This window comes from Apteryx mantelli, unplaced genomic scaffold (assembly GCF_036417845.1).
Source record: "Apteryx mantelli isolate bAptMan1 unplaced genomic scaffold, bAptMan1.hap1 HAP1_SCAFFOLD_175, whole genome shotgun sequence".
Lineage (NCBI taxonomy): Eukaryota > Metazoa > Chordata > Aves > Apterygiformes > Apterygidae > Apteryx > Apteryx mantelli.
Window position 1 is genome coordinate 94896 of NW_027118528.1, and position 26362 is coordinate 121257.

A 26362-nucleotide genomic window follows, 5' to 3' on the forward strand; every position below is an offset into this window, starting at 1 on the left:
GAACGGGCCAGGGCTGAGATGTAGGAGGTTGAGGAGACCCAGAAAGGTTCAGAGATGGTCCGAGGAGGCCACGAATGGGCCGAGGAGGTTCAGGAACGGGTCAGGGCTGAGATGTAGGAGGTTGAGAAGATCCCGAAAAGTTCAGGGATGGATCGAGAAGGTCAGGAATGGGTCAGGGCTGAGATGTAGGAGGCCAAGGAGATCCAGAAAGGTTCAGGGATGGTCCAAGGAGGCCACGAATGGGCCGAGGAGGTTCAGGAACAGGTCAGGGCTGAGATGTAGGAGGTTGAGGAGATCCCGAAAGGTTCAGAGATGGTCCGAGGAGGCCACGAATGGGCCGAGGAGGTTCAGGAACGGGTCAGGGCTGAGATGTAGGAGGTTGAGAAGATCCCGAAAGGTTCAGGGATGGACCGAGAAGGTCAGGAACGGGTCAGGGCTGAGATGTAGGAGGTTGAGGAGACCTAGAAAGTTTCAGAGATGGTCCAAGGAGGCCACGAATGGGCCGAGGAGGTTCAGGAACAGGTCAGGGCTGAGATGTAGGAGGTTGAGAAGACCCAGAAAGGTTCAGAGATGGTCCGAGGAGGCCACGAATGGGCCGAGGAGGTTCAGGAACGGGTCGGGGCTGAGATGTAGGAGGTTGAGAAGATCCCGAAAGGTTCAGGGATGGACCGAGAAGGTCAGGAACGGGTCAGGGCTGAGATGTAGGAGGTTGAGGAGATCCCGAAAGGTTCAGAGATGGTCCGAGGAGGCCACGAATGGGCCGAGGAGGTTCAGGAACGGGTCAGGGCTGAGATGTAGGAGGTTGAGAAGACCCAGAAAGGTTCAGAGATGGTCCGAGGAGGCCACGAATGGGCCGAGGAGGTTCAGGAACGGGTCGGGGCTGAGATGTAGGAGGTTGAGAAGATCCCGAAAGGTTCAGGGATGGACCGAGAAGGTCAGGAACGGGTCAGGGCTGAGATGTAGGAGGTTGAGGAGATCCCGAAAGGTTCAGAGATGGTCCGAGGAGGCCACGAATGGGCCGAGGAGGTTCAGGAACGGGTCAGGGCTGAGATGTAGGAGGTTGAGAAGATCCCGAAAGGTTCAGGGATGGACCGAGGAGGTTCAGGAACGGGTCAGGGCTGAGATGTAGGAGGTTGAGGAGATCCCGAAAGGTTCAGAGATGGTCCAAGGAGACCATGAATGGGCCGAGGAGGTTCAGGAACAGGTTGGGGCTGAGATGTAGGAGGTTGAGGAGATCCCGAAAGGTTCAGAGATGGTCCAAGGAGACCATGAATGGGCCGAGGAGGTTCAGGAACAGGTTGGGGCTGAGATGTAGGAGGTTGAGGAGACCCAGGAAGGTTCAGGGATGGACCGTGGCCAAGCCGAGGTGGCCGTGGCCATCCCGGCAGGTGGCCGCCATCAGATGGAGACGCTGTTCTGGACCTCGGCGGGGTCCAGGTAGGGGTAGGGCAGGGGCAGGCCGGCGTTCCGGGCTCGGATGTCATCGGAGATCCGGGCCAGGCGCTGCTGGAAGGTGGTGATGAGACGCCGCGGGGCCTCCTCCGTGAAGTGCTCCTCAGGGTAACAACCCAACGGGCGCTGCGGACACCCGGACGCCTGGGTCCCTCGGACGCCTGGGTCCCTCGGACACCCGGGTGTCCCCCCACCCCGGTGGTGGTGGCCGCAGGGAGAACCCGGATGCAGGGGGATCCCGAGGAGAAGGGGTGACCCGGATGGTAGCGTCCTCCCCCCACCCAAGGTGTGTGGGTCCCTCACGGACACGTGGGTCCCTCATGGACACCTGGGTCCCCCTTGGACACCTGGGTCCCTTGCCCGGACACCTGGGTCCCCCTTGGACACTTGGGTCCCTTCCCTGGACACCTGGGTCCCCCTCGGACACCTGGGTCCCTGGGGAGAAGTTTGGGGGGGAGATTGGGGTCACCTGGACACCTGGGTCCTTGGTGGGGTGGGATGGGGTCACCTGGACACCTGGGTCCTTGGTGGGGTGGGATGGTGTCACCTGGACACCTGGGTCCTTGGGGCAGTGATGTGGGGTCACCTGGACACCTGGGTCCCTGGTGGGGTGGGACGGGGTCACCTGGACACCTGGGTCCCCATGGGGTGGGACGGGGTCACCTGGACACCTGGGTCCTTGGGGCAGTGATGTGGGGTCACCTGGACACCTGGGTCCTTGGTGGGGTGGGATGGTGTCACCTGGACACCTGGGTCCTTGGGGCAGTGATATGGGGTCACCTGGACACCTGGGTCCTTGGGGCAGTGATGTGGGGTCACCTGGACACCTGGGTCCCCATGGGGTGGGACAGGGTCACCTGGACACCTGGGTCCCCATGGGGTGGGACGGGGTCACCTGGACACCTGGGTCCTTGGAGCAGTGATGTGGGGTCACCTGGACACCTGGGTCCTTGGTGGGGTGGGACGGGGTCACCTGGACACCTGGGTCCTTGGGGCAGTGATGTGGGGTCACCTGGACACCTGGGTCCTTGGTGGGGTGGGATGGGGTCACCTGGACACCTGGGTCCTTGGTGGGGTGGGATGGGGTCACCCGGATGCCTGGGTCCTTGGGGCAGTGATGTGGGGTCACCTGGACACCTGGGTCCTTGGTGGGGTGGGATGGGGTCACCTGGACACCTGGGTCCTTGGAGCAGTGATGTGGGGTCACCTGGACACCTGGGTCCTTGGTGGGGTGGGATGGGGTCACCTGGACACCTGGGTCCTTGGAGCAGTGATGTGGGGTCACCTGGACACCTGGGTCCTTGGTGGGGTGGGACGAGGTCACCTGGACACCTGGGTCCTTGGGGCAGTGATGTGGGGTCACCTGGACACCTGGGTCCTTGGTGAGGTGGGATGGGGTCACCTGGACACCTGGGTCCTTGGAGCAGTGATGTGGGGTCACCTGGACACCTGGGTCCTTGGGGCAGTGATATGGGGTCACCTGGACACCTGGGTCCCCATGGGGTGGGACGAGGTCACCTGGACACCTGGGTCCTTGGAGCAGTGATGTGGGGTCACTTGGACACCTGGGTCCCTGGTGGGGTGGGACGAGGTCACCCGGACGCCTGGGTCCTTGGGGCAGTGATGTGGGGTCACCTGGACCCCTGGGTCCCTGGTGAGGTGGGACGGGGTCACCCGGACGCCTGGGTCCTTGGGGCAGTGATGTGGGGTCACCTGGACCCCTGGGTCCCTGGTGAGGTGGGACGGGGTCACCTGGACACCTGGGTCCTTGGAGCAGTGATGTGGGGTCACCTGGACACCTGGGTCCCCATGGGGTGGGATGGGGTCACCTGGACACCTGGGTCCTTGGTGAGGTGGGATGGGGTCACCTGGACACCTGGGTCCTTGGTGGGGTGGGACGGGGTCACCTAGACCCCTAGGTCCTTGGTGAGGTGGAACAGGGTCACCTGGACACCTGGGTCCCCATGGGGTGGGATGGGGTCACCTGGACACCTGGGTCCTTGGAGCAGTGATGTGGGGTCACCTGGACACCTGGGTCCCCATGGGGTGGGATGGGGTCACCTGGACACCTGGGTCCTTGGGGCAGTGATGTGGGGTCACCTGGACACCTGGGTCCCTGGTGAGGTGGGACGGGGTCACCTGGACACCTGAGGTCCCCGGTGGGGTGGGACGAGGTCACCTGGCCACCCCGGTGTCCCCGCCGCTCACCAGGTCCCCGGGCTCGTAGCTGACGACGCTGAGCAGGGCGAGGGCGGTGCCGGTGACACCGGCGGTCGGCAGCGTGGCCAGGACGTTCTCGGCCGTGGCCTGGCCCTTGGTCCGCGGTGGTGGCCTCCTCATGGTGGTCGGCGTGTTGGGCATCCAGGCCGCGAAGTCATACTTGGGGGTCGGGACACAACGTCAACGGGGACCCAGGTGGCCCTAGGTGGCCCGGGGCACCCGTGGCCACCCTGGGTGGCTCCGTGGCCACCTGCGTGGGCTGCTGGCCTTGGTGTCCCACCACGAGCCTTGTGGTTCCTCGTGGTCACCTGTGTGGGCTGTTCTCCTCCCCGTGTCCCCTATGGGCCTCATGGGCCTCCTGGCCACCGCGGTGCTTCCGTGGCCACCCGGGTCCCCCCCCTGTGGCCACCTAGGTCCCCCTGTGGCCACCTAGGTCCCCCCGTGGCCACCTAGGTCCCCATCACCCCCCTAAGTCCATCCGTGTCCCCTGTGGCTCCTGTGGCCACCCAGGTTCCCGTCACCCCCTGCCACATGCCCCAGGTCTCCCCGTGGCCACCCAGGTCCCCGTCACCCCCTGTGTCTCCTCAGGTGGCCCTTGTCCCCCGTGACCACCCAGCTGCTTCTGTGGCCACCCATGTGGCCTGTCACCCCCCCCTTGCCACATCCATCCGTGTCCCCTATGGTCCCCCATGGTCTCCATCATCCCCCCCCTGGTGCCCCAGGTTCCTCCATGGCCACCCAGGTCCCCCATGGCCACCTAGGTCCCCATCACCCCCCCTACGTCCATCCGTGTCCCCTGTGGCCACCAAGGTCCCCTTGTGGCCACACAGGTCCCCATCACCCCCCCCCAACATACCCCAGGTCCCCCCATGGCCACCCAGGTCCCCGTCACCCCACCGCGTCCATCCATGTCCTCCACAGCCTCTGCGGCCCACCCAAGGTCCCCGTCACCCCCCCCCCACCAGGTGCCCCAGGTCCCCCATGGCCACCCCGGAGCCCCCGCGTCCCCCGGCGTGTCCCCCCCCCCCCACCTGGCCGCTGTTGACGGCGGCGTGACGGGCCGAGCAGCAGAAGATGATCATGGTGAGGAACTTCACCAGCTCGGGCCGGTTGTGCAGCGCCGTCGGGAAGCCTGGGGACAAGAGCCACCACGGTCCCCGGTGAAGTCACCCACCGCCTCACCCCCGCTGTCACCTCCCCTCATGGTGACACGCGGTGTGGCCGTGGCATGGCGTGACGATGACCGTGGCCATGACCATGGCTGTGGTGGGACCATGTAGGACCACGGCAGTGGGCGGACCGTGACCTTGATGGTGACCGTGACCATCACCACGGCCGTGGCCTGACCATGTGTGGCCATTGTGTGACTGTGTCCCTGGCCATGACCATGATGGTGACGATGACCGTGGCCGTGGCAGCGAAGGGGGGGGGCTGTGGCCGTGGTGGTGGCCATGACCATGACTATGGCCACGCCGTGACCACGTGTGACCGTGACACGACTGTGTGTGGCCGTTGCAATGGGTGACCACGGCCACGACTGTGATTATGGCCATGGCTGTGGCATGACCACCGTGGTGGCCACGACCGTGGCCATGTTGTGACCATGGCCATGACCATGACTGTGACCATGAAGATGACAATGTTGGTGGCCATGACCATGGCATGACCATGGCCATCACCATGACAGCGATTGCGGCCATGACTGTGGTGTCACCATGGCCATGACCGTGACCATGACCATGGAGCGGTGGCCATGACTGTTGCCATGACCATGACCATGACAGCGATTGTGGCCATGACTGTGGTGTCGCCATGGCCATGACCGTGACCATGACAATGTTGGTGACCATGACCATGGCATGACCATGGCCATCACCACGACAGTGATTGCGGCCGTGACTGTGGTGTCACCATGGCCATGACCGTGACAATGTTGGTGGCCATGACCATGGCATGACCATGGCCATCACCATGACAGTGATTGCGGCCGTGACTGTGGTGTCACCATGGCCATGACCGTGACCATGACCATGGAGTGGTGGCCATGACTGTTGCCATGACCATGACCATGACGCTGACTGTGGCCATGACCATGATGGTGGCCATGACCACAACCGTTGGCTGCTAGCCCCGATGGTGACCGTGACCATTTGGCGGTGGCCGTGATGGTGGCCGTGACCACGACCACGGTGGTGACCACGGTGGCAGGTCCACCCCCGTTACCCGTGTCCTTGTTGCCCAGGACGGCGTTGGTGAAGATCTCGCCCACCCAATCCTGGAGCTCGGGGTCGTCCCGCACGGCGCTGTCCTCGGCGTAGTAGAGAGCCACGATCCCCGTCACGAAGCTGGGCCACCGCGGGGACACCGGTGAGCCAGGGCCACCGCCCTGGGGTCAACCCCAGCAGCGCCCGGCCCCCGTGGTCCCCGTCCCTTGGGGGCCACCGTCCCCGTGGTCCTTGTCCCTGTGGTCCCCCATCCCCATGGTCCCCATCCCCGTGGTCCCCATCCCAGTGTCCCCGTCCCCATGTCCCCATCCCTGCTGTCCCCATGGCTGGTGTCCCCGTCCTTGTTGTCCCCAACCCTGTTATCTTGTCCCATCCCCGTCCCCGTGGTCCCGTTCCCACTGTCCCCATCCCCGTTGTCCCCATCCCAGTTGTTCCCGTTGTCCCTGTCCTTGCTGTCCCCCTCCCCGTTGTCCCCGTTGCTGTTGTCCTCGTCCTGGCTGTCCCCAGCCCTGTTGTCCCCAGCCCCGTGGTCCCATTTCCATGGTCCCCATTGCTGTTGTCCCCATCCCCATGTCCCCGTCCCCATGTCCCCATCCCCATGGTCCCATCCCTGATGTCCCCATCCCCATGGTCCCATCCCCATGTCCCCGTCCTTGTGTCCCCATCTCCATGTCCCCGTCCCCATATCCCCGTCGTCCCATCCCTGATGTCCCCATCCTGTTGTCCCCATCCCCGTGTCCCCGTCCCCACCCCTATTGTCCCCATCTACATGTCGCCGTCCCCGTGTCCCCCTCCCCGTGGTCCCTGCCCATGTGTCCCCCTTCTCGTGTCCCCATCCCCACGTCCCCATCTCCTTATCCCCTTCCCCGTGTCCCCATGTCCCCATGCTGGTGTCCCCATGTCTCCAACCCTGTGTCCCCATGTCCCCATCCCCACATCCCCAACGCCGTGTCCCTGTGTCCCCATGTCCCCATCCTGGTGTCCCCATGTTTCCAACCCTGTGTCCCCATGTCCCCATGTCCCCATGTCCCCATCCTGGTGTCCCCATGTTTCCAACCCTGTGTCCCCATGTCCCCATGTCCCCATGTCCCCATCCTGGTGTCCCCATGTCTCCAACCCTGTGTCCCGGTGTCCCCATGTCCCCATCCCCACATCCCCAATGCAGTGTCCCTGTGTCCCCATGTTCCCATCCTGGTGTCCCCATGTCTCCAACCCTGTGTCCCCATGTCCCCATCCCCACATCCCCAACACCATGTCCCCATGTCCCCATCCTGGTGTCCCCCATGTCCCCATCCCCACATCCCCAACGCCGTGTCCCTGTGTCCCCATGTCCCCATCCTGGTGTCCCCACGTCCCCCTCCCGGTGTCCCCATGTCCCCATCCCCACACCCCCAACGCCGCGTCCCCCTTCCCGGTGTCCCCATGTCCCCATCCGCACATCCCCAACGCCGTGTCCCCGCGTCCACCCCCTTCCCGGTGTCCCCCATGTCCCCATCCTGGTGTCCCCATGTCTCCAACCCTGTGTCCCCATGTCCCCATGTCCCCACATCCCCAACGCCGTGTCCCCGCGTCCCCCCTTCCCGATGTCCCCCCGTGTCCCCATCCCCACATCCCTAATGCCATGTCCCCGTGTCCCCATCCTGGTGTCCCCATGTCCCCATCCCCACATCCCCAACGCCGTGTCCCTGTGTCCCCATGTCCCCATCCTGGTGTCCCCACGTCCCCCTCCCGGTGTCCCCATGTCCCCATCCCCACATCCCCAACGCTGTGTCCCCGCGTCCCCCCTTCCCGATGTCCCCCCGCGTTCCCATGCCCACATCCCTAACGCCATGTCCCCGCGTCCCCCCCTCCCGGTGTCCCCATGTCCCCATCCCCACATCCCCAATGCCATGTCCCCGTGTCCCCATGTCCCCATCCTGGTGTCCCCGTGTCTCCAACCCTATGTCCCCATGTCCCCATCCCCAATGCTGTGTCCCCCTCCCAGTGTCCCCATGTCCCCATCTGCACATCCCCAACGCTGTGTCCCCATGTCCCCATCCTCAACGCCGTGTCCCCGCGTCCCCCCCACCCCCTTCCCGGTGTCCCCGTGCCACCTCTCGATGGCCCCCCAGATGCGCAGGGCGTCATCGCGGTAGTAGTAGCCGGGGACGGAGGTGACGCCGCGCCGCTCCAGGTCATCGGGGAGGCAGAGCTCGGCGTAGGACAGCGCCGCCGTGGCCCGGGCCACCAGCTCCAGCGTCCCCTCCCGGCCGATGGCCGTGGCCTGGGGACACCGCTGTCACCCCCATGGCCGACACGGGGACCCACAGCACCCACAACCCCTCCCTGGAGGGACCCAGGTGTCCGGGTGGCCCTGGTGGCCCCATAGCACCCATAACCTAGGGGGACCCAGGTGTCCGGGTGGCCTTGGTCACCCCATAGCACCCACAACCAGGGGGACCCAGGTGTCCGGGTGGCCCTGGTCACCCCACAGCACCCACAACCCCCTTGGAGGGACCCAGGTGGCCCTGGTCACCCCATAGCACCCACAACCAGGAGGACCCAGGTGTCCGGGTGGCCCTGGTCACCCCATAGCACCCATAACCAGGGGGACCCAGGCGTCTGGGTGGCCCTGGTGGCCCCATAGCACCCACAACCCAGTGGGACCCAGGTGTCCTGGTGGCCCTGGTGCCCCCATAGCACCCACAACCCCCTTGGAGGGACCCAGGTGGCCCTGGTCACCCCATAGCACCCACAACCCAGTGGGACCCAGGTGTCCAGGTGGCCCTGGTCACCCCACAGCACCCACAACCAGGAGGACCCAGGTGTCCGGGTGGCCTTGGTCACCCCACAGGACCCACAACCCAGGGGGACCCAGGTGTCCTGGTGGCCTTGGTCACCCCATAGCACCCACAACCAGGAGGACCCAGGTGTCCGGGTGGCCTTGGTCACCCCATAGCACCCACAACCAGGAGGACCCAGGTGTCCAGGTGGCCCTGGTCACCCCATAGCACCCACAACCAGGAGGACCCAGGTGTCCGGGTGGCCCTGGTCACCCCATAGCACCCACAACCAGGGGGACCCAGGTGTCCAGGTGGCCCTGGCCACCCCATAGCACCCACAACCAGGGGGACCCAGGTGTCCAGGTGGCCCTGGTCACCCCATAGCACCCATAACCAGGGGGACCCGGGTGGCCCTGGTCACCCCATAGCACCCACAACCAGGGGGACCCAGGTGTCCTGGTGGCCCTGGTCACCCCATAGCACCCACAACCAGAGGGACCCAGGTGTGCGGGTGGCCCTGGTCACCCCATAGCACCCACAACCAGGGGGACCTGGGTGTCCTGGTGGCCTTGGTCACCCCATAGCACCCACAACCAGGAGGACCCAGGTGTCCGGGTGGCCCTGGTCACCCCATAGCACCCACAACCAGGGGGACCCAGGTGTCTGGGTGGCCCTGGTCACCCCATAGCACCCACAACAAGGAGGACCCAGGTGTCTGGGTGGCCTTGGCCACCCCATAGCACCCACAACCAGGGGGACCCAGGTGTCCGGGTGGCCCCACTCCCCCCCATGACCCGCAGGGGCCCAGGCGTCCGGGGGGCCCAGGCGTCCGGCTCACCTGGTCAATGAGCCCCCCGGGGTTGAGCAGACTCTCCCGGGCCACGGTGTTGATGTGGAAGGTGAGATGGAAGTGGGGCAGCAGGAGCTGGGGGACATGGAGGGACATGGAGGGACATGGTGGGACATGGAGGGACATGGGGGACATGGAGGGACATGGGGGACATGGGGGGACATGGAGGGACATGGGACATGGGGGACATGGAGGGACATGGACATGGGGGGACATGGGGGGACATGGAGGACATGGAGGGACATGGGGGACATGGAGGGACATGGAGGGACATGGAGGGACATGGGGGACATGGAGGGACATGGAGGGACATGGGGAGACATGGAGGGACATGGGGGACATGGAGGGACATGGAGGGACATGGGGGACATGGAGGGACATGGAGGGACATGGGGGGACATGGGGGGACATGGGGGGACATGGAGGGACATGGGGGGACATGGGGGGACATGGGGGGACATGGGGGGACATGAGGGACATGGGGGGACATGGAGGGACATGGGGACATGGGGGGACATGGAGGGACATGGGGGACATGGAGGGACATGGAGGGACATGGAGGGACATGAGGGACATGGGGGGACATGGAGGGACATGGGGACATGGAGGGACATGGAGGAACATGGAGGGACATGGGGGGACATGGAGGGACATGGGGGGACATGGGGGGACATGGACATGGGGGGACATGGAGGAACATGGAGGGACATGGAGGGACATGGGGGACATGGAGGGACATGGAGGAACATGGAGGGACATGGGGGGACATGGAGGGACATGGGGGGACATGGGGGGACATGGACATGGGGGGACATGGAGGAACATGGAGGGACATGGAGGGACATGAGGGACATGGAGGGACATGGAGGAACATGGAGGGACATGGGGGGACATGGAGGGACATGGAGGGACATGGGGGACATGGGGGGACATGGAGGGACATGGAGGGACATGGGGGACATGGGGGGACATGGAGGGACATGGAGGGACATGGGGGACATGGGGGACATGGAGGGACATGGAGGGACATGAGGGACATGGGGGACATGGAGGGACAGGGGGGGACATGGAGGGACATGGAGGGACATGGGGGACATGGGGGGACATGGGGGGACATGGAGGGACATGGAGGGACATGGGGGACATGGGGGACATGGAGGGACAGGGGGGGACATGGAGGGACATGGGGGACATGGAGGGACATGGAGGGGGACATGTGCAGGCAAATTTTGGGGTGCAACAGCAGGATTTTGGGGTGCAACAGCAGTTTTTTTGCAGAAAGGGCAGGATTTGGAGGATGCATATGCAGATTTTGGGGTGCAAGGGCAGGATTTGGGGGCAGAACGGCAGGATTTTGGGATGCAACGGCAGGATTTTTGCAGGAATTGCAAGATTTTGGGGATGCACGTGCAGCTTTGGGGGTGCAAGGGCAGGATTTGGGGGCAGAATGGCAGGATTTTGGGTTGCAACGGCAGGATTTTTGCAGGAAGGGCAAGATTTTTGTGGATGCACATGCAGATTTTGGGGTGCAACAGCACGTTTTTGCAGGAATTGCAAGACTTTGGGGATGCACATGCAAATTTTGGGGCGCAACGGCAGGATTTGGGGGCAGAACGGCAGGATTTTGAGCTGCAACAGCAGGTTTTTTGCAGGAATTGCAAGATTTTGTGGATGCACGTGCAGATTTTGGGGTGCAACAGCAGTTTTTTTGCAGGAAGGGCAAGATTTTGTGGAGGCGCAGGCAGATTTTGGGGTGCAACAGCAGGATTTTTGCAGGAAGGGCAAGATTTTGGGGATGCACATGCAGATTTTGGGGTGCAATAGCAGGATTTGGGGGCAGAACGGCAGGATTTGGGGATGCAATGGCAGGATTTTTGCAGGAAGGGCAAGATTTTGTGGATGCGCAGGCAGATTTTGGGGTGCAACAGCAGGATTTTGGGGTGCAACGGCAGTTTTTTTGCAGGAAGGGCAGGATTTTGTGGATGCACGTGCAGATTTTGGGTTGCAAGGGCAGGATTTTGGGGGCAGAACGACAGGATTTTGGGATGCAACGGCAGGATTTTTGCAGGAATTGCAAGACTTTGGGGATGCACGTGCAGATTTTGGGGTGCAACGGCAGGATTTGGGGATGCAACAGCAGGATTTTTGCAGGAAGGGCAAGACTTTGTGGATGCCCGTGCAGATTTTGGGGTGCAACGGCAGGATTTAGGGGCAGAACGGCAGGATTTTGGGGTGCAACGGCAGGATTTTTGCAGGAAGGGCAAGACTTTGTGGATGCCCGTGCAGATTTTGGGGTGCAATAGGAGGATTTTTGCAGGAAGGGCAGAATTTTGTGGATACGCAGGCAGATTTTGGGTTGCAATAGCAAGATTTTGGGTTGCAACGGCAGGATTTTGGGGTGCAAGGGCAGGATTTTGGGGTGCAAGGGCAGGATTTCGGGGGGCGCAAGGGCCGGATCGCGGGGCCGCAGGGCTGGCGGTACCTTGTAGAGCGGGTGGCAGGCGGGCAGGCAGCGCAGGGTGGCCAGGGCGAAGGCCTCGGCCAGGAAGTGGCTCTGCAGCAGGTGGGCCACCATCTCGTGGAGCTGGAAGTGGGCGCAGCGCACCCACAGCTTGGCCAGCAGCCAGTCCCAGGGCGCGTCCGCCGGCACGAAGACGGGCGCCTCGGGGCCCGGCGTCTGCGACAGCTGGGGCACCGCGGGGACGGGGGGAGCGCGTGTGGGACGGGGGGACGTGGGCACGTGGGACGTGGGATGAGGGACATGGGACGGGGGGATGTGGGGATGGGGGACAGGGGACATGGGGACATGGAGATGGGGCACGTGGGACGTGGGGACGCGGGGATGGGGGACGTGGGGATGTGGGATGAGGGACATGGGGATGTGGGACGTGGGGATGGGGCACGTGGGACGTGGGGACATGGAGATGGGGGACATGGGATGTGGGATGAGGGACGTGGGGATATGGGACGTGGGGATGGGGGACATGGGACGTGGGGACATGGAGATGGGGGATGTGGGATGAGGGACATGGGGACGTGGGGACGTGGGGACGGGGCACATGGGATGTGGGATGAGGGACATGGGACGTGGGGACGTGGGGACGTGGCACATGGGATGTGGGATGAGGGACATGGGGACGTGGAGACATGGGGATGGGGCACGTGGGCAGTGGGGACATGGGGACATGGGGATGGGGGACATGGGGACGTGGGATGAGGGACATGGGGATGGGGCACGTGGGACATGGGGACATGGGGACATGGGGATGGGGGACGTGGGACGTGGGATGTGGGACATGGAGATGGAGGATGTGGGACATGGGGACATGGGACAGGGGACATGGAACATGGGACATGGGGACATGGGATGTGGGATGTGGGATGTGGGGATGGGGGACGTGGGGATGTGGGGATGGGGCACGTGGGACATGGGACATGGGCACATGGGATGTTCAACATGGGACGTGGGGACGTGGGATGTAGGACATGGGACATGGGGACATGTGACGTGGGACATGGGGACGTGAGATGTGGGACATGGGACCTGGGACATGGGATTGGGGGCCGTGCGGTGGCTGTGGGTCAGCTGTGGGGCGGGACTGGGGCCGTGGGGCACCATGGGGCAGGACGGGTGCCCATAGGGTGTCCGTGGGGCAGCTGTGGGGCAAGATGGGTGCCATGGGGCAGCCGTGGGGCAGCTTGGGTGGCCATGGGGTGGCCATGGGGCAGGACGGGTGCCATGGGGCACCCATGGGGCAGCTTTGGTGGCCATGGGGTGACCATGGGATGACCATGGGGCAGGACAGGTGCCATGGGGCGCCCATGGGGCAGCTTTGGTGGCCACAGGGTGACCATGGGATGACCGTGGGGCAGGACAGGTGCCATGGGGCACCCATGGGGCAGCTTTGGTGACCATGGGATGACCATGGGGCAGGATGGGTGCCATGGGGCAGCTTTGGTGGCCATGGGGTGACCATGGGATGACCATGGGGCAGGACAGGTGCCATGGGGCACCCATGGGGCAGCTTTGGTGGCCATGGGATGACCGTGGGGCAGGACGGGTGCCATGGGGCTGCCATGGGGCAGCTTTGGTGGCCATGGGATGACCGTGGGATGACCGTGGGGCAGGACAGGTGCCATGGGGTGACCATGGGGCAGGACGGGAGCCATGGGACACCCATGGGGCAGCTTTGGTGGCCATGGGATGACCGTGGGATGACCGTGGGGCAGGACGGGAGCCCATGGGGCGGCCATGGGGTGTCTTTGGTGGCCATGGGGTGGCCGTGGGGCGGCCGTGGGTCCCACCTGGATGGCGACGGGCACCAGGGCCCCCGTGGGGCGCAGGTGGAGCAGGCAGAGGGGGGCGGCCAGGAACTGGGGTTCGCCGGCGATGCGGCTCCCGGCGATGCCGTCCAGGAGGCCGTAGTCGGCCAGGAAGAGGGAACCTCGCTGCGGACGCCCGGACGCCTGGGCCCCTTCCCCCAGATGCCTGGGTCCCTTTCCCGGACGCCTGGGCCCTTTCCCGGACACCTGGGCCCCTCCCGGACGCCTGGGCCCCTTCCCGGACGCCTGGGCTTCTTTGCCGGACGCCTGGGCCCCTTCGCCAGACGCCTGGGCCCCTTCCCGGATGCCTGGGCCCCTTCCCCGGATGCCTGGGCCCCTTCCCTGGACGGCTGGGTCCCTTCCCCGGATGCCTGGGCCCCTTCGCCACGGACGCCTGGGCCCCTTCCCCGGACGCCTGGGCCCCTTTGCCAGACGCCTGGGCCCCTCCCCCGGATGCCTGGGCCCCTTCCCTGGACGCCTGGGCCCCTTCCCTGATCGCCTGGGTTCCTCGCCCGGACGCCTGGGCCCCTTCGCCCCGGACGCCTGGGCCCCTTCCCTGGATGCCTGGGCCCCTTCCCCAGATGCCTGGGTTCCTCGCCCGGACGCCTGGGCCCCTTCCCCGGACACCTGGGTCCCGTTCCCGGACACCTGGGCCCCTTTGCCGGACTCCTGGGCCCCCTTTCCCGGACTCCTGGGCCCCTTTCCCGGACGCCTGGGCCCCTTTCCCGGACACCTGGGTCCCTTTCCCGGGCACCTGGGCCCCTTCCCCGGACACCTGGGCCCCTTCCCCGGACGCCTGGGCCCCTTCCTGGACACCTGGGCCCCTTTGCCGGATGCCTGGGTCCCTTCCCCGGACGCCTGGGCCCCTTCCCGGACACCTGGGTCCTTTTCCCAGACGCCTGGGCCCCTTCCCCGGACGCCTGGGCCCCTTTCCCAGACACCTGGGCCCCTTCCTGGACACCTGGGCCCCTTTCCCGGACACCTGGGTTCCCTTCCCCGGATGCCTGAGTCCCTTCCCAGACGCCTGGGCCCCTTCCTGGATGCCTGGGTCCTTTTCCTGGACGCCTGGGCCCCTCTCCCGGATGCCTGGGCCCCTTCCCCGGACGCCTGGGCCCTTCCCCGACACCTGGGCCCCCTGGGCACCCAAGTCCCTGGATCGTGGGGTCCCCTGCCATTACCCCGGATGCCTGGGCCCCTTTCCCATCATCCCGGATGCCTGGGTCCCCTCCACCCCCGGATGCCTGGGCCCTCCTGGACATTTGGGCCCTTCTGGACGCCTGGGTCCCTTCCCGGACGCCTGGGTCCCCTCCAGCCCCTGGACACCTGGCCCCTCCTGGACTCCTGGGCCCCTCCCGGACACCTGGGTCCCCTCCAGCCCCCGGACACCTGGCCCCTCCTGGACTCCTGGGCCCCTCCCGGACACCTGGGTCCCCTCCAGCCCCCGGACACCTGGCCCCTCCCGGACGCCTGGGCCCCCGCTGACCTCCATCTCCTGGTGGAGGGAGGTGTGGGGGCCGAGGGCGGGCGCCACCATGGCGGGGGTGACGGCGAAGTTGGGGGGCAGGCGGGAGCAGCGGCGCAGCAGGACGGGGTTCACCCCGTTGAGGAACTGGTACCCGAAGAAGGCGTCGTCCCGCCAGTGCTGCGCCACGTAGTCTGCGCGTGCGGGGTGGGGGTGGGGGGGGTCAGCTGGGCCCGGACGCCTGGGCCCCTCCAGCCCGGCCAGGTCCTGACACACCCCGGACGCCTGGGCCCCATGTCCCAGCCAGGGCTCTGACACCTCCTGGACGCCTGGGCCCCCCCTGTGCTGGGAGCACCCGGACACCTGGGACCCCCCCTGACAACTCCCCAACACCCCCGGACGCCTGGGCCCCATGTCCCAGCCAGGGCTCTGACACCTCCCGGACGCCTGGGCCCTTCCAGCCCGGCCAGGTCCTGATGCACCCCGGACGCCTGGGCCCCCTCTCCTGGCAAGGCCCCGATGCACCCCGGACGCCTGGGCCCCTCCCTGATATGGTCTCAACACCCCCGGACGCCTGGGCCCCTCCAGCCCGGCCAGGTCCCGACGCACCCTGGACGCCTGGGCCCCTTCCTGACAACTCCCTGACGCTCCCGGACGCCTGGGCCCCCCATGTCCCAGCCAGGGCTCTGACACCTCCCGGATGCCTGGGCCCCCCCTGTGCTGCGAGCACCCGGACGCCTGGGCCCCTCCCTGATGTGGCCTTGACATCCCCGGACGCCTGGGCCCCCTCTTCCGGCAAGGCCCTGATGCACCCCGGACGCCTGGGCCCCCCCGGCGCTGGGGGCACCCGGACGCCTGGGTCCCTTGGGGCATTTTGGGTGCTTTAGGGGCAGTGTTTTGGGGGTATCTCGTTTTGGGGGGGGGGAGTTTGGGATGTATTTAGGAGTATTTTGGGGGTATTCGGGTGTATTTGGGGGAGCAGGAGGGGGTATTTGGGGTGTGTTTGGGGTTTTGGAAGGTGTCAGGGTATTTTAGGAGGTAATTGGGGGGGTTGGGGGCATTTGTGGGTATTGGGGGAATTTGGGGGGTATTTGCAGGTATCTGGGGGTATTTTGGTGGTACCTGGGGGTATTCAGGTATTTTGGGTATTTTGGGGGTGTTTGGGGGGTGTATCAGGGATATATGGGTGCATCTAGGTTATTTGAGGGTATTTTAGGTGTTTTGGGGGTGTTTTGGGGGTATCGGGGTTATTTGGGGGTGTTTTGGGGGGTATTCTGGGGGTATTTGGGTGTATTTCTGGGGATATTTGGGGGTATTTGGGGGTGTTTGGAGGATATCGGGGTATTTTGGGGTGTTTGGGGAATCGGGGGTATTTTGGGGTGTTTTGGGGGGTACCTGGGGATATTTTGGGGGTATCGAGGTATTTGGGGGATATTTGGGGGTGTTTGGGGGTATTTGGGGGTATCTGGGGGTGTTTTGGGGGTATCTGGGGGTATTTTGGTGTATTTTGGGGAAGTACTTGGGGGTATTTTGAGGGTATCTGGGAGTACTTGGGGTATTTTGGGGTACTGGGGGTATTTTGGGGGTACCTTGGGGTATTTGAGAGTGTTTTGGAGGTGTTTTGGGGCATTTGGGGGTATTTGGGGGGTGTTTTGGGGATGTTTGGGGGTATTTTGGGGGGGTTGGGGTACTTGCGTGTACTTGGGGGTATTTGTGGGTATTGGGGGTATTTGGGGGCATTTGGGGGGTATTTGGGGGGTATTTGGTGTATTTTAGGGGTATTGGTGGGTATTTGGTGTGTTTTGGGGTATTTGGGGGTATTTGGTGGTATTTTGGTGGTATTTGGTGGTATTTGGGGGTATCTGGTGTATTTTGTGGGGTATTTGTGGGTATTTGGGGGTGTTTGTGGGTATTTTGGGGGTACTTGGGGGTATTTTTGGGGTATTTTGGGGTATTTGGGGGTACTTGGGGTGTTTTGGGGTACTTGTGGGTATTATGGGGGTATTTGGGGGTACTTGGGGGTGTTTTGGGGTACTTGGGGGTACTTGGGAGTACTTGGGGGTGTTTTGGGGCCCCACCTGCGACGGGCCCCGGGGGGCAGCCGAGGAGCTGGCGGACGTGGTCGAAGCTGCGCCAGGAGCCGCCGGCGCCGCTGAGGCCTCGCAGGCGCACACGGACCTGCCTGCGGCACGTGGGGACACGTGGGGACACGTGGGGACACGCGGGGACATGCGGGGACACTTATGAGCACGTGGGGACACGCAGGGACACGTGTGAGCATGTGGGGACACGCGGGGACACGTGGGGACATGCATGAGCACGTGGCAGCACGATGGGCTGGGCTCGCGGGGGACACGGGACATGGTGGGACATAGCTGGGACATGGTGGGACATGCAACACAGGTGGGACATGGGACATGGATGGGACACAGTGGGACATGGAGGAACATGGTGGGTCATGGGACATGGAGAGTCATGGGACATGGATAGGACATGGGATGGGTGGGACATGGTGGGACATGGGTCATGGAGGGACATCAGACATGGATGGGACATGGAGGGACATGGGATGTGGTGGGACATGGGACATGGAGGGACATGGGACATGGATGGGACATGGGTCATGGTGGGTCATGGGACATGGGTGGGACACGGGACACGGTGGGACATGGAGGGACATGGGACATGGATGGGACATGGGACATGGTGGGACATGGGATGTGGTGGGTCATGGGACATGAGTGGGACATGGGATATGGGTGGGACACAGATAGGACATGGGACATGGAGGGACATGGATGGGACACGGGACATGGGTGGGACATGGGACATGAAGGGACATGGGGGGACATGGTGGGACATGGGACATGGTGGGACATGGAGGGACACAGGACATGGATGGGACATGGGACACGGGTGGGACATGGGAAATGGTGGGGCATGGGACATGGGTGGACACGCGGTGGTCATGGGACACGTGTGGGGTGCTGGACACGGCTGGGACACGCGTGGGGTATCGGACACATGTGGGGTACGGGACACGGCAGGGACACGTGCGGGGCGCGGGGCATGCGTGGGACACGGTGTGTGGCACATGTGCAGGCGTGTGCGTTGGCATGTGCATTGCCACGTGTGCGTTGGAGTGTTTTGGCGTGTTCTGGTGTGTTCTGGCGTGTTCTGGTGTGTTCTGGCGTGTTCTGGCGTGTTTTGGCGTGTTCTGGCGTGTTCTGGCGTGTTTTGGTGTGTTCTGGTGTGTTCTGGCGTGTTCTGGTGTGTTCTGGCGTGTTTTGGTGTGTTCTGGTGTGTTCTGGTGTGTTCTGGCGTGTTCTGGCGTGTTTTGGTGTGTTCTGGTGTGTTCTGGCGTGTTCTGGTGTGTTCTGGCGTGTTCTGGCGTGTTTTGGTGTGTTCTGGTGTGTTCTGGCGTGTTCTGGCGTGTTTTGGTGTGTTTTGGTGTGTTCTGGTGTGTTCTGGCGTGTTCTGGCGTGTTTTGGTGTGTTCTGGTGTGTTCTGGCGTGTTCTGGTGTGTTCTGGCGTGTTCTGGCGTGTTTTGGCGTGTTCTGGTGTGTTTTGGCGTGTTCTGGCGTGTTTTGGTGTGTTTTGGCGTGTTCTGGCGTGTTTTGCGTGTGCATTGCCGCACATTGGCATGTGTTGGCATGTGTTGGTTTTGCGTGTCGCGGCGCATGTTGGTGTGTTGTGGCATGTTGTGGCGTGTTGTGGCGTGTTGTGGCTCCTGTTGGCATGTCGTGGCGTGTCGCGGTGTGTGTTGGCGTGTTGTGGCATGTGTTGGTGTGTCAGGTCGTGGCGTGGCGTGGCGTGTTGCGGCGCGTGTCGGTGTGTCATGGCGTGTCATGTCGTGTTATGGCGTGGCGTGGCGTGGCGTGTTGTGTCGGGGTGTGTCATGTTGTGTCGCGACGTGTCGTGGTGTGTTTGTTGGTGTGTTGTGGCATGTCGTGGCGTGTCGCGGTGTGTCGTGGCATGTTGTGTCGCGGCGTGTGTTGGTGTGTCTTGGTGTGTGTTGGCGTGTCATGGCGTGTCGTGTCATGTTGTGTCATGTCATGGCGTGTCATGGCGTATCATGTCATGTTGTGTCATGTCGTGTCGTGTCACATTGTGTCATGTCGTGTCATGTCGTGGCGTGGTGTGTTTCAGTGTGTCATGGCGTGTGTTGGTGTGTGTTGGCATGTCACGGTGTGTCGTGTCATGTCGTGTCATGTCGTGTCATGTCGTGTCGTATCATGATGTGTCGTGTCATGTCGTGTTGTGCCGTGGTGTGTTGCAGTGTGCTGTGGCGTGTGTTAGTGTGTCACGGTGTGTGTTGCAGCGTGTGTTGGCGTGTCGCAGTGTGTGTCGCGGCATGGGTTGGCGTGTTGTGTCGTGTCATGTCATGTCACATCATGGTGTGTCATGGCGTGTCATGTTGTGTCATGTCATGTTGTGTCATGTCATGGCGTGTCACGTCATAGCGTGTCGTGTTGTGTCATGTCGTGGCGTGTCGTGTCGTGTCACGTTGTGTCATGTTGTGTCATGTCGTGTCATGTCGTGTCGTGGCGTGGCGTGGTGTGTTGCGTTGTGTCATGTCGTGTCATGTCGTGTCATGTGGTGCGGCGTGTTGCAGCGTGTTGCAGCGTGTGTTGGCGTGTCGCAGTGCGTGTCGCGGCATGGGTTGGCGTGTCGTGTCGTGTCGTGTCATGTCACGTCATGGTGTGTCATGTGTTGTGTCGTGTCATGGCGTGTCATGGCGTGTCATTTCGTGGCGTGTTGTGTCACGTCGTGTCACGTCGTGTCGTGCTGTGTCGTGTCGTGTCGTGTCATGTCATGTCGTGTCGTGTTGTGGTGTGTTGTGTTGTGTCATGTTGTGTCGTGTTGTGTCATGTTGTGCGTGGCGTGTTTCAGTGTGTCATGGCGTGTGTTGGTGTGTGTTGGCATGTCACGGTGTGTCGTGTCACGTCGTGTCATGTCGTGTCATGTCGTGTCGTGTCATGACGTGTCGTGTCACGTCATGGTGTGTCATGTGTCGTGTCGTGTCGTGTCATGGCGTGTCATGTTGTGTCATGTCATGGTGTGTCATGTCGTGTTGTGTCATGTCGTGTCATGTCATGGAGTGTCGTGGCGTGTTGCAGCATGTCACGGCGTGTGTTGGCGTGTCGCGGCGTGTGTTGGCGTGTCGGGACGTGTCACGCGTCACGCGGGGGACGGGGACTCACGCGAGGGCCACGCGCGCCGCCAGGTGCAGGCCGCGGGCAGGGGGGCAGCGCAGGTCCGGAGGCAGCTGCCTGCCCGGGGCGGGCAGGAGGCGGCGCGGCCACCCGGGGGCGAAGGGGCACCAGCTGCGGGGGGGGGGGAGGGGAGGGGGCAGGACGCCTGGGCCCCGCGGCCGGAGCCAGGCCCCAGGGCTCCCAGTGCCTCCCAGTTCATCCCAGTCCCCTCCCAGTTCATCCAGTGCTCCCAGTTCCCCCAGTTCCTCCAGTTCTCCCAGTTCCTCCCAGTGCCTCCCAGTCCCCTCCCAGTTCCCCCCAGTCCCTCCCAGTCCCCTCCCAGTCCCCTCCCAGTGCCTCCAGTGCTCCAGTCCCCTCCCAGTGCCTCCCAGTTCCCCCAGTCCCTCCCAGTCCCCTCCCAGTTCATCCCAGTGCTCCCAGTTCCCCAGTTCCTCCAGTTCTCCCAGTGCCTCCCAGTGCTCCCAGTCCCCTCCCAGTGCCTCCCAGTCCCCCCCAGTCCCTCGCAGTCCCCCCCAGTCCCTTCCCAGTGCCCCAGTGCCTCCCAGTCCCCCCCAGTGCCCTCCCAGTGCCTCCCAGTCCCTTCCCAGTCCCATCCCAGTGCTCCCAGTCCCTTCCCAGTGCCCCCAGTCCCCTCACAGTCCCTTCCCAGTCCCCTCCCAGTGCCCTCCCAGTGCCTCCCAGTCCCTTCCCAGTCTCCTCCCAGTTCCCCCCAGTGCTCCCAGTCCCCTCCCAGTCCCCCCAGTTCCTCCCAGTTCCCCCAGTCCCCCCCAGTGCCTCCCAGTCCCCTTCCAGTCCCCTCCCAGTCCCTCCCAGTTCCCCCCAGTGCCCTCCCAGTCCCCACCCAGTGCCTCCCAGTTCCCCTCCCAGTGCCTCCCAGTCCCTCCCAGTTCCTCCCACTTCCCCCCGTCCCTTCCCAGTTCCCTCCAGTTCCTCCCAGTCCCCTCCCACTTCCCCCCAGTCCCTCCCAGTGCCTCCCAGTGCCTCCCAATCCCTCCCAGTGCCCTCCCAGTCCCCTCCCAGTTCCTCCCAGTGCCTCCCAGTTCCCCCCAGTTCCTCCCAGTCCCCTCCCAGTGACCCCAGTGCCTCCCAGTCCCCTCCCAGTGCCCTCCCAGTGCCCCCCAGTCCCCTCCCAGTGCCCTCCCAGTTCCCCCCAGTCCCCTCCCAGTCCCTCCCAGTTCCCCCCAGTCACCTCCCAGTCCCTCCCAGTCCCTCCCAGTGCCCTCCCAGTCCCTCCCAGTCCCTCCCAGTGCCCCTACTGGAAGGCGGCTCGGCGCTGGCGCAGCTCCGTCTCGCGCTGCCGCAGCAGCAGTGGCTCCCCGGCGTCCTGGGCCACCGTCGCCGCTGCCACACGGCCACCGTCACCCCCGCGGCCCCCCGTGTCCCCTGGGTCCCCCCGTGTCCCCTGGGTCCCCCATGTCCTCGTGTCCCTCGTGTCCCCGTGTCCTCGTGTCCCCACGTCCCCATGTGTCCCCACATCCCCCGTGTCCTCATGTCCCCGTGTCCCCTGTGTCCCCACATCCACATGTCCCTGTGACCCCCGTGTCCCTGCGACCCCTGTGTCCCCGTGTGTCCCCGTGTCCCTTGTCCCTCGTGTCCCTGTGTTCCCACGTCCCCGTGTCCCCCACGTCCTCGTGTTCCTCGTGTCCCCACGTCCTGTGACCCCCTTGTCCCCCCATCCCCATGTCCCTGTGACCCCTGTGTCCCTGGGACCCCCATGTCCCCATGTGTCCCCATGACCCTTGTCCATGTATCTCCATGTCTCCATGTCCCTCGTGTCCTCATGTCCCCGTGTCCCCATGTCTCCATGTCCCCGTGTCCCCGTGTCCCCATGTATCTCCATGTCCCCATGTCCCCATGTCTCCATGTATCTCCATGTCCCCACATCCCCATGTCCCTGGGACCCCCATGTCCCCATGTGTCCCCATGTCCCTTGTCCATGTATCTCCATGTCCCTGTGTCCCTGTGTCCCCATGTCCCCGTGTCCCCATGTCTCCGTGTCTCCATGTCTCCGTGTCCCCGTGTCTCCATGTCTCCATGTCTCCATGTCTCCGTGTCCCCATGTCTCCATGTCCCCATGTCCCCGTGTCCCCATGTCTCCATGTCCCCATGTCTCCGTGTCTCCATGTCTCCGTGTCCCCGTGTCTCCATGTCTCCATGTCTCCGTGTCCCCGTGTCTCCATGTCCCCATGTCCCCATGTCTCCGTGTCTCCATGTCTCCGTGTCCCCGTGTCCCCATGTCCCCATGTCTCCATGTCTCCGTGTCCCCATGTCCCCGTGTCCCCATGTCTCCATGTCCCCATGTCTCCGTGTCTCCATGTCTCCGTGTCCCCGTGTCCCCATGTCCCCATGTCTCCATGTCTCCGTGTCCCCATGTCTCCGTGTCCCTGTGTCCCCATGTCCCCATGTCCCCATGTCCCCATGTCCCCGTGTCCCCATGTCTCCATGTCCCCATGTCTCCGTGTCTCCATGTCTCCGTGTCCCCGTGTCCCCATGTCCCCATGTCTCCGTGTCTCCATGTCTCCGTGTCCCTGTGTCCCCATGTCCCCATGTCCCCATGTCCCCATGTCCCCGTGTCCCCATGTCTCCATGTCCCCATGTCTCCGTGTCTCCATGTCTCCGTGTCCCCGTGTCCCCATGTCTCCATGTCTCCGTGTCTCCATGTCTCCGTGTCCCTGTGTCCCCATGTCCCCATGTCCCCATGTCCCCGTGTCCCCATGTCTCCATGTCCCCATGTCTCCGTGTCTCCATGTCTCCGTGTCCCCGTGTCCCCATGTCCCCATGTCTCCGTGTCTCCGTGTCTCCATGTCTCCGTGTCCCTGTGTCCCCATGTCCCCATGTCCCCATGTCCCCATGTCCCCGTGTCCCCATGTCTCCATGTCTCCATGTCCCCATGTCTCTGTGTCTCCATGTCTCCGTGTCCCCGTGTCCCCATGTCCCCATGTCTCCGTGTCTCCATGTCTCCGTGTCCCCGTGTCTCCATGTCTCCATGTCCCCACATCCCTTGTCCATGTATCTCCATGTCCCCATGTCCTATGTCCCCATGTTCCCCGTGTCCCTCATCCCTGTGGCCCCATGTCCATGTGTCCTCATGTCCGTGTTTCCTCCATGTCCCCATGTCCTATGTTCCCGTGTCCCCCACGTCCCTGTGTCCCTGTGCCCATGTGTCCCCATGACCCGTGTCCATGTATGTCTGTGTCCCCATGTCCCCAGGTCCCATGTCCCTGTGTCCCCGTGTCTCTTATCCAGGTATCTCCGTGTCCCCATGTTCCCCGTGTCCCCGTGTCCCACCTCCCCGTGTCCCCATGTCCCCGTGTCCCCATGTCCCCAGGTCCCATGTCCCTGTGTCCCCGTGTCTCTTATCCAGGTATCTCCGTGTCCCCATGTTCCCCGTGTCCCCGTGTCCCCACGTTCAGAGTGTCCCACCTCCCCGTGTCCCCACCTCCCCGTGTCCCCATGTCCCCAGGTCCCCGTGTCCCTGTGTCCCCGTGTCTCTTATCCAGGTATCTCCGTGTCCCCATGTTCCCCGTGTCCCCGTGTCCCCACGTTCAGAGTGTCCCACCTCCCCGTGTCCCCTGCCCACGTGTCCATGTGTCCCCACGTCCCATGTCCCCACGTCCCCCACGTCCCCACGCCCCCGTGTCCCCCCCCGTCCCCCCCCCCCTCACCGGTGCCCTCCCGCAGCTCCACGCAGCCGCTCTCCAGCCACCGGTAGCAGGGGAAGACCCACGTGTCCTCCGCGTCCGTGCGTCCCTCCTCCGCGTCCGTGTGTCCCACCGCGTCCGCGCGTCCCACCGCCTCCGCGTCCCCCTCCGCCTCCGCGTCCCCCTCCGCGCGCAGCCCCGCCTCCGCGGGGGGCTCCGGGGTGGCATCACGCGTGGGGTCGCGGTCACGCGTGGGGTTGCGGTCACGAGTGGGGTCGCGGTCGCGAGTGGGGTCGCGGTCGCTCGCGGTGTCACGGTCGCGCGCGGGGTCCCGGTTCCCCGGGGGGTCCCGGTGCCCCGGGGGGTCTCGGTCACGCGGGGGGTCGCGGTCACGAGTGGGGTCGCGGTCGCGAGTGGGGTCGCGGTCGCTCGCGGTGTCACGGTCGCGCGCGGGGTCCCGGTTCCCCGGGGGGTCCCGGTGCCCCGGGGGGTCGCGGTCACGCGGGGGGTCTCGGTCACGCGTGGGGTTGCCGTCGCGCGTGGGGTCGCGGTCGCGCGGGGTGTCGCGGTCGCTCGTGGTGTCACGGTCGCGCGCGGGGTCCCGGTTCCCCGGGGGGTCCCGGTGCCCCGGGGTGTCCCGGTGCCCCGGGGGGTCTCGGTGACGCGGGGGGTCGCGGTCGCGCGTGGGGTCGCGGTCGCGGTCGCGCGCCAGGACGACGCGGGCGCAGAACCAGGCGTCGGGCGCCGGCGGCAGCAGCGGCTCCTTCCGCAGCCGCAGCAGCAGGGGGCGGCCCAGGCCCCGCCCACTCCCCGCCCCCGGCCCCGCCCCCGCGCCTGGCTCCGCCCCCGCCCCCTGGTCTGGCCCCGCCTCCTGGTCCGGCTCCAGCTCCAGCTCCAGCTCCGCCGTCTGCGGGGGGGGGGGAGGGGGGGAGAGACACGCGGGGTCACGTGACGCGGGGGGGTCACGTGACGCGGGGACACGCGTGGGTGGGAGGAGTCACGGGAGGCGACGCGCGGGGGCGAAGCTCCCCCCCCCCCGGGCCTCCCAGTCCCTTCCCAGTGCTCCCAGTGCCCCCCAGTTCCCCCCAGTGCCCTCCCAGTCCCTTCCCAGTCCCATCCCAGTCCTTCCCAGTCCCATCCCAGTCCCCTCCCAGTGTCCCAGTCCCCTCCCAGTCCCTTCCCAGTTCCTCCCAGTCCCCTCCCAGTCCCTTCCCAGTGCTCCCAGTCCCATCCCAGTCCCATCCCAGTGCTCCCAGTCCCTTCCCTGTTCCATCCCAGTCTCCCCAGTGCCCTCCCAGTTCTGTCCCAGTCCCGTCCCAGTCCTTCCCAGTCCCATCCCAGTGCTCCCAGTCCCTTCCCTGTTCCATCCCAGTCTCCCCAGTGCCCTCCCAGTTCTGTCCCAGTCCCGTCCCAGTCCTTCCCAGTCCCATCCCAGTCCCCTCCCAGTGTCCCAGTCCCCTCCCAGTTCCCCCCAGTGCCCCCAGTGTCCTCCCAGTCCCTTCCCAGTGCCCTCCCAGTTCCATCCCAGTCCCCCCAGTGCCCTCCCAGTTCTGTCCCAGTCCCATCCCAGTGTCCCAGTCCCCTCCCAGTCCCCTCCCAGTGCTCCCAGTCCCCTCCCAGTCCCTTCCCAGTCCCTTCCCAGTGCCCTCCCAGTGGCCCCCAGTGTCTCCCAGTGCCCTCTCAGTGCTCCCAGTCCCTTCCCAGTGCCCCCAGTGCTCTCCCAGTCCCATCCCAGTGCCCCCCAGTTCCATCCCAGTGTCCCCAGTCCCTTCCCAGTCCCATCCCAGTTCCATCCCAGTGCTCCCAGTCCCCTCCCAGTGCCCTCCCAGTCACTTCCCAGTGCTCCCAGTTCCCCCCAGTGCCCTCCCAGTCCCTTCCCAGTGCCATCCCAGTGCTCCCAGTGCCTCCCAGTGCCCCCACTCACGGTGCCGGGGCTCAGGGCCCAGCGGAGGCTCACGGGCCGGCTGCGTCCCCGCGTCCCCACCAGGGTGACGGCCACCGCGGCCAGCGTCCCCGCGCCCAGCGCCCGCCCCGTCGTCACCCGCAGCCGGTAGCGCGTCGCCATGGCGCCCCGGACGCCTGGGCCCCTCGGACGCCTGGGCCCTTTGGGAGACGCTGGGGTCGCTCGGACGCCTGGGCCCCTCGGACGCCTGGGCCCGTCGGAGGGTGCTGGGGTCACTCGGACGCCTGGGCCCCTCGGACGCCTGGGCC

At 64.8% G+C, this 26362-nt stretch overlaps 1 protein-coding gene across 1 annotated transcript; it reads right to left on the minus strand.

Moving 5' to 3' along the window:
• Nucleotides 1-1310: 1310 nt before the first annotated feature.
• Nucleotides 1311-26216, minus strand: LOC136995914 (polyunsaturated fatty acid lipoxygenase ALOX15B-like). The gene is made up of 12 exons (XM_067316911.1): nt 26076-26216; nt 24176-25058; nt 17373-17534; nt 15316-15488; nt 13815-13958; nt 11992-12195; nt 9498-9584; nt 7991-8160; nt 5896-6017; nt 4704-4804; nt 3661-3831; nt 1311-1578 (listed from the first exon to the last, which is right to left on the minus strand). The coding sequence occupies exons 1-12, from the start codon at nt 26214-26216 to the stop codon at nt 1399-1401; spliced, it is 2538 nt and encodes an 845-aa protein (XP_067173012.1). The 3' UTR covers nt 1311-1398.
• Nucleotides 26217-26362: the final 146 nt, after the last annotated feature.

Bases quoted from the DNA above. Each gene is read 5' to 3' on its own strand.
- LOC136995914 (XM_067316911.1), bottom strand. From the start codon at position 26,216: ATGGCGACGCGCTACCGGCTGCGGGTGACGACGGGGCGGGCGCTGGGC. The intron at 17,535-24,175 runs GTGAGGGGGGGG...CGTGCTCATAAG, and splicing joins GGAGCTGCGGGAGGGCACCG to TGTCCCCGCATGTCCCCGCG. The intron at 1,579-3,660 runs GTGAGCGGCGGG...GGGTGTCCGCAG, and splicing joins GCTACGAGCCCGGGGACCTG to CGCCCGTTGGGTTGTTACCC.